This window comes from Salmo salar, chromosome 20 (genome assembly GCF_965601325.2).
Source record: "Salmo salar chromosome 20, fSalSal1, whole genome shotgun sequence".
In the NCBI taxonomy this organism is placed as follows: Eukaryota; Metazoa; Chordata; class Actinopteri; order Salmoniformes; family Salmonidae; genus Salmo; species Salmo salar.
Genome location: NC_138310.1, coordinates 81272899 through 81283715, shown reverse-complemented (window position 1 = coordinate 81283715; position 10817 = coordinate 81272899). Strand labels below are relative to the sequence as shown.

General features: G+C 48.8%; 1 protein-coding gene across 1 annotated transcript; it reads right to left on the bottom strand.

Moving 5' to 3' along the window:
- Positions 1–1745: 1745 nt before the first annotated feature.
- Positions 1746–9462, bottom strand: naalad2 (N-acetylated alpha-linked acidic dipeptidase 2). The gene is made up of 14 exons (XM_082966757.1): positions 9332–9462; positions 9159–9252; positions 8976–9071; positions 5890–5975; positions 5510–5629; positions 4220–4302; positions 4041–4104; positions 3881–3948; positions 3408–3499; positions 3084–3174; positions 2663–2927; positions 2494–2575; positions 2289–2381; positions 1746–2189 (listed from the first exon to the last, which is right to left on the bottom strand). The coding sequence occupies exons 3-14, from the start codon at positions 9065–9067 to the stop codon at positions 2000–2002; spliced, it is 1326 nt and encodes a 441-aa protein (XP_082822883.1). The 5' UTR covers positions 9068–9071; positions 9159–9252; positions 9332–9462; the 3' UTR covers positions 1746–1999.
- Positions 9463–10817: the final 1355 nt, after the last annotated feature.

Genomic DNA, 10817 nt, shown 5'->3' with positions numbered 1-10817 from the left:
TGGCTCGTCATGCTCTAGCGACTCCTTGTGGTGGGCCAGGTGCCTGCAGGCTGACTGCGGTCGTCAGTTGAACGGTGTTTTCTCCGACACATTGGTGCAGCTGGCTTTCGGGTTAAGCGAGCGGGTGTTAAGAAGTGCGGCTTGGTGGGTCATGTTTCGGAGGACGCACGACTTGACCTTCACCTCTCCCGAGCCCGTTGGGGAGTTGCGGCGATGAGACCAGACCGTAATCACCAAATTGGAAAGAAAAGGGGGTAAAAAAGTACCAATTAGATCTCTAAGTAATCTCTTATTAAGTTACTAAGTAATTTCATAGGATCTCTGTGGTATTCATATAATTGATCTCCCTCTCATGTCTCCTAGGTGATATACTAGAGTAGCAGCGTGGTGAACATGATGGCTGTTAAGGTGGAGATCTCCATGAGGAAGGAGGAGCCAATCACCTGGGCCCATCTGGACCTTCCCTCTCCCACAGACACGCACACTGAGAGGGGGAAGGAGAATGGAAAGTGGAATGCATAGAACCAGACAGAGAATGAAATCTAGCACATGGTACATGCTGCTCCCATATGTTTGAATGGACCTGTACCCTGTTGATGGTAGGCTGATAGCAGTATGTATGTCGTATGTACACAGGCTTTCTGTATTTAGCTGTAGAATTCCACTGGCTACTAATGACACCGATGCCATTCTACTCAGAATGCAGAGACTTCACTGCACTGAAACACTGTCTGAGGGCAATAACCATCAGGTCTTCCTACTACCTCCTCTATCTTCTCACTGAAACACTGTCTGAGGGCAATAACCATCAGGTCTTCCTACTACCTCCTCTATCTTCTCACTGAAACACTGTCTGAGGGCAATAACCATCAGGTCTTCCTACTACCTCCTCTATCTTCTCACTGAAACACTGTCTGAGGGCAATAACCATCAGGTCTTCCTACTACCTCCTCTATCTTCTCACTGAAACACTGCCTGAGGGCAATAACCATCAGGTCTTCCTACTACCTCCTCTATCTTCTCACTGAAACACTGTCTGAGGGCAATAACCATCAGGTCTTCCTACTACCTCCTCTATCTTCTCACTGAAACACTGTCTGAGGGCAATAACCATCAGGTCTTCCTACTACCTCCTCTATCTTCTCACTGAAACACTGCCTGAGGGCAATAACCATCAGGTCTTCCTACTACCTCCTCTATCTTCTCACTGAAACACTGTCTGAGGGCAATAACCATCAGGTCTTCCTACTACCTCCTCTATCTTCTCAATTGAAAAGAGATTCAGGCAGGTATCACCATAGAAACCCTCATCAGGATCTGTAGCTAATGAGCAATTAGGTACAGCGAGTCAGAATGTCAGCAGTTCTCGAGCACACACACACACACACACACACACACACACACACACACACACACACACACACACACACACAGATCAGTCCTCCTGTTCTTCGTTAAGTGCATTTGAGACTGTGTGTGGCATTTTATTGATATCAGCTGCCTTCCAGCGAATTCAACTGGTCAAACGATGTTCTCTGACCTTAGCATTCATCATGGTCGTGCTTTTACTGTCTTTGTTTTGGGTTGTTTTACAGCACGTCTGAAATCTGTGATTTAGTTTCACTCTTTGCTATCACACAATGTGCTATCACACAAACTTAATAAAACTCTGCACCTACACTGTAATTACACTGCTCAGGATGGGCTATCTTTATACCAGAGGGATGAAGTTCACAAACCATTACTTAATTAAAAGTCTGTTTTTATTTTCAAAATGGTGCAGTTTTACTAAAAGCAGCCAGATAGCGATGGGAGAGGATGTGGCTTCAGACTACTGGCTCAGGTAAAGCACGGAGTGTAAGGCAGGGCTGGTGTGTCTTTCTCAGGTGCTGTGTGTGTGTGTGTGTGTGTGTGTGTGTGTGTGTGTGTGTGTGTGTGTGTGTGTGTGTGTGTGTGTGTGGTGTGTGTGTGTGTGTGTGTGTGTGTGTGAGATCTTTTTTTAGGCAGGGGGTGTGAGTGTCATGGCGGCAGCCTGGACGGTAAACGCAGCGATGCTGATCTGTCGCCTCACTTCATCCCACGCCTGTTTGGGATTGGCTGTACGCTCGATGTCAAACAGCGCATCATAAATGCCAGGGAAGGACTCGCCAGCATATTTATTATGACTGCTGGGAGCAAAGATCACATGTCTGAAGAGAGGGAAGAGGGTGAGAGAAAATAAAATCTGATTCTAAACTGATCATGAAGACATTACACAACACTGAGTATGTGCTGTATCTGGCTCTCACCTGTAGAATGGTCGGCCAGGTAAACCTAGCGGGTCCACGAAGGATCTCTCCAGGTACATTAGCTGGTCATTGACCATGCGTACCTGTATAGGGCTGAGAGAGTAGGGAGAACACACCTGTTAACACACTTCCACAACAATAAACACAACCTATGAAGACACGCTAGAAAGCACACACACACACACACACACACGCTCTCTCTTACTCTGTCCTGTCCAGAGTGTTGAGACGCTCATGAAAGTCCCTAGCAGCCACAGTGAAGTTCTCCACCGCAGAGAACAGAGAATCTGGACAAAAACAAATGACACTTTGTAGGTGATGGGGGATTCAGAATGAGTGTCTTTGTATGTAAACGTATGTGTGTTTTCTCTTACCGAATGATACCCCGTATTTCACAAGAGCATCTGGGTGTTTCTGTCCCAGCTGAGCGATGGTGTGGGCGTACTTTGTCAGAGAGCCAGCGTATTGGCTGGCATCCAGGGGGAGGAGCTGGGAATCAGCCAATAGGAAGATGAGGCCTCCCCTGACCTGAGCTACGGCTCTGAGCCTCCGGAAGGAAGGGTCGTAGAACCTCTCCACCAACTCAAAGGTCTCATACACACTGTGATACACTGGGTAGCTGCTGTACCGCTCTGTCTTCTACAAAGTAGAATACACACACCTACTTCAAATGCCCAATGATGACCCCCATATTGGTGGTGGTGGTGGGCTATTGTATTGCATCAAAAGGACATCTGCAATGTGCTCCTGTCTCCAGGTTCACCCGTCCGCCCCCCAGAACAATGTCCCTCTCACCCTGTTCTTGGTGTATCGGGCCCTGCCTGCTGCGATGCCCAGTCGGATAAAATACGCCTCAAAGTCACTGCCTGAACCCAGCTTACTGATCCTGGAGGGAGGGAGGGAGGGAGGGAGGGAGGGAGGGAGGGAGGGAGGGAAAGAGAGAAAACAACAAAAGGTACAAAAGGTTGGTTCATAATTATTATTTTTTATACACCAAATAAGTCAGTCTGGATAAGAGCATCTGCTAAATGACAAAAATGTAAAATGTAAATAAAATCAATCAATAAAAGTGCATGTGATCAGAGTGGTAAGTCTGTTGTGGTTGGTAATGGGTCTGACCGGGGTGCATCGCGGTCATCTGTCCAGTTGTCACGCTTGTGCCAGCTCTCATACAGAGACAACCCCTCCTCTCCCTCCTCTGGACTGGACACCTACACAGAGAGGTATTAGTCTGGAACTATGTTGGTCTACACCCTGTGAAATAACCACCTCTTCTGTTTACTTCTGTATCATGTCCCCTAATCTTTTGAATGGGCTTGATCAAATTCATGAAAACGCAGTCATTTAATATCTACAGTACCAGTCAAGTTTGGACACACCTACTCATTCCAGGGTTTTTCTTTATTTTTACTATTTTCTACATTGTAGAGGAACAGTGAAGACATCACCATTCAAAAAGTGTTCAAAAGTTCAAAAACTACAATGCTACTTCTTGGAAAGCAGCGCGCCACAGTGAAATCCCGAAATAGACAGTTGATAGACAGTTGATAGACAGTTAATAGACAGTTGATAGACAGTTGATTCAAGTTGACCTGTTTGGTGACGTCGTACACCAAGGTGTGGAGAGAGGGAGTGCAGTCTATCCTCAATGTGTACATACCTGCAACACACAAAGAAACACACACACACACCTGAGTGTCATTTTCACATGACAACCCCCCCCCCCCCCAACACACACACACACCAACTCACCCTCTATCGCTGAGTCTGCATTGATGTAAGCCACTGCTCTCTCCTGCAGCACTTTGGCGTTTTCCTGTCAAGGAGTTAGAGACAGGATAGACATTTAGATTAGAGTTCAGTCCTCTCTGTTAACAGAGTACTACAGTACACGTTTCCCTCACCACAACCTCACATAATGTGTGTAGTACCTCAGCCCACTCTGTTGATCCCAGCAGTCCAAACTCCTCTGCATCCCAACTGGCAAATACTATGGACCTCCTGGGCCTCCAGCCTATAGTACACACACACACACACACACACACACACACACACACACACACACACACACACACACACACACACACACACACACACACACACACACACACACACACACACACAGAAAGTCCAGAGAAAACACACTGGGCCAAATGCATTGAACCTCTAAATATACAGCACTTCTCAGAGTCAAACATAATATGAGGAAACAGACCTGATAGAACATTCTAGAACAATACAGAGAACTACTCCAGATTGCTACAGCATGGGAACATTCTAGAACAATACAGAGAACTACTCCAGACTGCTACAGCATGGGAACATTCTAGAACAATACAGAGAACTTCTCCAGACTGCTACAGTATGAGAACATTCTAGAACAATACAGAGAACTTCTCCAGACTGCTACAGCATGGGAACATTCTAGAACAATACAGATAACTACTCCAGACTGCTACAGTATGAGAACATTCTACAACAATACAGATAACTACTCCAGACTGCTACAGCATGGGAACATTCTAGAACGATACAGAGAACTACTCCAGACTGCTACAGCATGGGAACATTCTAGAACAATACAGAGAACTACTCCAGACTGCTACAGCATGGGAACATTCAAGAACAATACAGAGAACTACTCCAGACTGCTACAGCATGGGAACATTCTAGAACGATACAGAGAACTACTCCAGACTGCTACAGCATGGGAACATTCTAGAACAATACAGAGAACTACTCCAGACTGCTACAGCATGGGAACATTCTAGAACAATACAGAGAACTACTCCAGACTGCTACAGTATGAGAACATTCTAGAACAATACAGAGAACTACTCCAGACTGCTACAGCATGGGAACATTCTAGAACAATACAGAGAACTACTCCAGACTGCTACAGCATGGGAACATTCTAGAACAATACAGAGAACTACTCCAGACTGCTACAGTATGAGAACATTCTAGAACAATACAGATAACTACTCCAGACTGCTACAGCATGGGAACATTCTAGAACAATACAGAGAACTACTCCAGTCTGCTACAGCATGGGAACAGTCATCCTTACAGAGTTTTGCATGCAGATTACACCTGTGTCTGCTGTTTTATGTTTTTATGATGCAGCTGTAGTCATAAAGACTTGTCTCAGTACATAGTGGTTTGTGTGTGTGTGTTTTTAAATGCATGTGTGTGTTAATCTGATCCCCCCACACACACACCTTTTCTGAGCAGTTTCCCGGCGCTCCTCACACTCTCGTGCACCACGGCAGCTCCCGTTACCGGGTCGATCCCCCCGAACACCCAGGCATCCCGGTGGCCCCCCAGGATCACATAGCGGTCTGCCAACAACGGAGAGAGGAGGGGGGAGAGGGGTCACAATCACCATCTACTGTGCTCCTAATTCTGTTGTGAATCAAGTGTTGTGCCAGGTATTTGAAACGAAACAGTGATGATAGTTGTTGGTGTTGAGTTGTGTAGAGGAAGCTCCAGATGTACAGACAGCTCTGAACTGTCTCCCATTGTCCTCTCCCCTGGCTTCCATAAACCCGGTCAACAGGCCCTTACTAGAACATTCAGAGAAGGTTGTGGGAAGTGGTACCTGGCTCCACGGCCCCTCGTAACCTCCCGATGACGTTGTATATCCGGGTCACCTGGTTGTTGGTGTGAATGTTCATACGCACCTTCCTGAGAACCACAGAGAGGAGACAGAGACAGAGAGGAGACAGAGAGGAGACAGAAACAGAGAGGAAACAGAGACAGAGAGGCGACAGAGACAGAGAGGAGACAGAGACAGAGAGGAGACAGAGAGGAGACAGAGAGGAGACAGAGACAGAGAGGAGACAGAAACAGAGAGGAAACAGAGACAGAGAGGCGACAGAGACAGAGAGGAGACAGAGACAGAGAGGAGACAGAGAGGAGACAGAGAGGAAACAGAGACAGAGAGGAGACAGAAACAGAGAGGAAACAGAGACAGAGAGGCGACAGAGACAGAGAGGAGACAGAGACAGAGAGGAGACAGAGAGGAGACAGAGAGGAAACAGAGACAGAGAGGAGACAGAGAGGAGACAGAGACAGAGAGGAAACAGAGACAGAGAGGAGACAGAGACAGAGAGGAAACAGAGACAGAGAGGAAACAGAGACAGAGAGGAGACAGAGACAGAGAGGAGAGAGGAGACAGAGACAGAGAGGAAACAGAGGCAGAGAGGAGACAGAGACAGAGAGGAAACAGAGACAGAGAGGAGACAGAGACAGAGAGGAAACAGAGACAGAGAGGAGACAGAGACAGAGAGGAAACAGAGACAGAGAGGAAACAGAGACAGAGAGGAGACAGAGAGGAGACAGAGAGGAGACAGAGACAGAGAGGAGACAGAGACAGAGAGGAGACAGAGAGGAGACAGAGACAGAGAGGAGACAGAGACAGAGAGGAAACAGAGACAGAGAGGAAACAGAGACAGAGAGGAAACAGAGACAGAGAGGAGACAGAGACAGAGAGGAGACAGAGAGGAGACAGAGACAGAGAGGAAACAGAGACAGAGAGGAGAAAGAGACAGAGAGGAGACAGAGACAGAGAGGAGACAGAGACAGAGAGGAGACAGAGAGGAGACAGAGACAGAGAGGAGACAGAGACAGAGAGGAGACAGAGAGGAGACAGAGAGGAGACAGAGAGGAGACAGAGACAGAGAGGAAACAGAGACAGAGAGGAGACAGAGAGGAGACAGAGAGGAGACAGAGACAGAGAGGAGACAGAGACAGAGAGGAGACAGAGAGGAGACAGAGAGGAGACAGAGACAGAGAGGAGACAGAGACAGAGAGGAGACAGAGAGGAGACAGAGAGGAGACAGAGAAAGAGAGGAGACAGAGACAGAGAGAAGACAGAGAGGAGACTCTAAGTTGTTGTAGTTTTAGTAATCTCAATTCTCCTCCACTGTTGTTGATGGGAACAAAGAAACCCCCTCCCTCACCCCTAGCCTTGGCCCCAGTCTGTTCCTGTTCTCTTGCCAACTCCTTATGGAATCGTCATGCAGAACATGTTTGTCTTGACAATGACAATGGTGTAGGCAAAAGCACAAACAGATCTGGGAGCAGGCTACCTCAGCCCCACTCGTTGTGTGAAAATGTGTGTGTGTGTGTCAATCTCTCTCTCACAGAACACACAGGGAGCCTCTATTCTACTGCTCTGGGCAACACTCCAGAGAATTAGAGAGAGAGAGAGAGGGCCTCCCGAGTGGCGCAGTGATCTCAGGCACTGCATCGCAGAGTTTCTGCGTCACTACAGCCTGGGGTTCGACTACAGCTGTGGCACAACCGGCCGTGACTGGGGGTCCCATAGCGTCATCCGGGTTAGGGGAAGGTTTGACGGGGGGGGGCTTTACTTGGCTCATTGCGCTCTAGTGACTCCTTGTGGCGGGTTAAGCGAGCGGGTGTTAAGAAGCGTGGCTTGGCAGGTCATGTTTCGGAGGACACATGACTCGACCTTCGCCTCTCCAGAGCCTGTTGGGGAGTTGCAGCGATGAGACCAGATCGTAATCACCAAAAAGGGGGTCAAAATTACACACAAAAAACGAACAAGGTGGAGAGGGATAGAAAAAAAAGAAAGAATGGTGATGGAGAAAGAGTGCTACGGGAGAAGGAGACTTCAGGGAGAGAGGGTTAGAGAAGGGGAAGGAAGGGAGAGAGGTTAGAGAAGGGGAAGGGAGGGTTAGAGAAGGGGAAGGGAGGGAGAGAGGTTAGAGAAGGGGAAGGAAGGGAGAGAGGTTAGAGAAGGGGAAGGGAGGGTTAGAGAAGGGGAAGGGAGGGTTAGAGAAGGGGAAGGGAGGGTTAGAGAAGGGGAAGGGAGGGAGGGAGAGAGAGAGAAGGGGGAAGGGAGGGTTAGAGAAGGGGAAGGGAGGGAGAGAGGTTAGAGAAGGGGAAGGAAGGGAGAGAGGTTAGAGAAGGGGAAGGGAGGGTTAGAGAAGGGGAAGGGAGGGTTAGAGAAGGGGAAGGGAGGGAGAGAGGTTAGAGAAGGGGAAGGAAGGGAGAGAGGTTAGAGAAGGGGAAGGGAGGGTTAGAGAAGGGGAAGGGAGGGTTAGAGAAGGGGAAGGGAGGGTTAGAGAAGGGGAAGGGAGGGTTAGAGAAGGGGAAGGGAGGGTTAGAGAAAAGGAAGGGAGGGAGAGAGGTTAGAGAAGGGGAAGGGAGGGTTAGAGACAGAGGAAGGGAGGGAGAGAGGTTAGAGAAGGGGAAGGGAGGGGGAGAGAAGAGGAAGGGAGGGAGAGAGGTTAGAGAAGGGGAAGGGAGGGTTAGAGAAGAGGAAGGGAGGGTTAGAGAAGGGGAAGGGAGGGTTAGAGAAGGGGAAGGGAGGGTTAGAGAAAAGGAAGGGAGGGAGAGAGGTTAGAGAAGGGGAAGGGAGGGGGAGAGAAGAGGAAGGGAGGGAGAGAGGTTAGAGAAGGGGAAGGGAGGGAGAGAGAAGAGGAAGGGAGGGAGAGAGGTTAGAGAAGGGGAAGGGAGGGGGAGAGAAGAGGAAGGGAGGGAGAGAGGTTAGAGAAGGGGAAGGGAGGGTTAGAGAAGAGGAAGGGAGGGAGAGAGGTTAGAGAAGGGGAAGGGAGGGGGAGAGAAGAGGAAGGGAGGGAGAGAGGTTAGAGAAGGGGAAGGGAGGGAGAGAGGTTAGAGAAGGGAGGGAGAGAGAGAGACAGGTGCATGGTGTCTTACTGTGTACTGAAGCCGTCAGTGAAGCCTGGTCCAATCCGATAGGACACGTTTAACTCTCCCTTCCAGTTATTGGGTGGGATGTCTCCTCCCATATTCCTGCCAAGGGTGACATCATACAGGAAGTTACATTACACACAGGAATTGTGTGCGTAAGCTCTGATTGGCTGCCATCATAATACTCACTTTAGTAGTTGGATGGCATCATGATAGCCAATAGGATGCACTGGAATTTTAGGAAGCCCCACCCCTTCTTCCAGGTTGTACCTGTAAGTGTATTCTTAGAGAGGAGGAGGATGTTTATAGTCCCCTTCATCACAGAAACATCTATGTCTCTATACGAACACACACACACACACCTTTAGCAGGATACCCTGGCGTGAGGGGGTCTCCTGCCCCATTCAGGTTGAGGACATTACCCCTCTGTGCCCCTCCACCTGGAAGGTTCCACCCGTCGGGGTATGGCTGCACAGAACATTACAAATAGTAGAGTGGACATAGTTTCTCAGTTCACAGATCTCTTTGTTGTTTTAAATAGGATGTCTATTCTACTCATTGAAATTCTATTAAGTCTCTCTGGTTAAGAGTGTCTGCTAAATGAGTGAAATGTGAGAAGAGGAGGACGAGAGGGGGAGGTGGTTTGAGCATTAATAGTCCTAGGGGTTGTGTCCTAGGGGTGTGTCCTAGGGGGTGTGTCCTATGGGTGTGTCCTACGTGTGTGTCCTAGGGGTGTCCTAGGGTTGTGTCCTAGGGGTGTGTCCTAGTTGTGTGTCCTAGGGGTGTCCTAGGGGTGTGTCCTAGGGGTGTGTCCTAGGGGTGTGTCCTACGTGTGTGTCCTAGGGGTGTCCTAGGGGTGTGTCCTAGGGGTGTGTCCTAGGGGTGTCCTAGGGGTGTGTCCTAGGGGTGTGTCCTAGGGGTGTGTCCTAGGGGTGTGTCCTAGGGGTGTGTCCTACGTGTGTGTCCTAGGGGTGTCCTAGGGGGTGTCCTAGGGGTGTGTCCTACGTGTGTGTCCTAGGGGTGTGTCCTAGGGGTGTCCTAGGGGGGTGTCCTAGGGGTGTGTCCTACGTGTGTGTCCTAGGGGTGTCCTAGGGGGGTGTCCTAGGGGTGTGTCCTACGTGTGTGTCCTAAGGGGGTGTCCTAGGGGTGTGTCCTACGTGTGTGTCCTAGGGGTGTCCTAGGGGTGTGTCCTAGGGGTGTCCTAGGGGTGTGTCCTAGGGGTGTGTCCTAGGGGTGTCCTAGGGGTGTCCTAGGGGTGTGTCCTAGGGGTGTCCTAGGGGTGTCCTAGGGGTGTCGTGGAGGAACAGGGTTCTAGTATTGTGTACCTCAGATGATCTCTGATGTTCTCTGGTCGCATCTCATCCAGAAACTCTCTCAGGTGACGTCTGGACCCTGCATCATGGCTTGTGTCTGTGCTGGTGGGCCTTGCAAACCAGCCTGGTATGCACACACACAGGCATGTTATGTTATATAAACTACCACAGCACCCTGACTGATGGACAGATTCAGTATCACTCTCCCTGGAAATCAACGTTTATTACTCACAGGATACAACGCAATCAAATGGAATGAAACTGTGCAAGTGAAAGGCTTGCGCACGTCCTCAACATTGCAATAAATCATAAACAAGCAGTAAGACTACAGCAGTCACAATAACACTGTCAATAATAACACAGTAACACTGTCAATAATAACACTGTCAATAATAACACAGTAACACTGTCAATAATAACACAGTAACACTGTCAATAATAACACAGTAACACTGTCAATAATAACACTGTCAATAATAACACAGTAACACTGTCAATAATAACATTTTCAATAATAACACAATAACACTGTCAA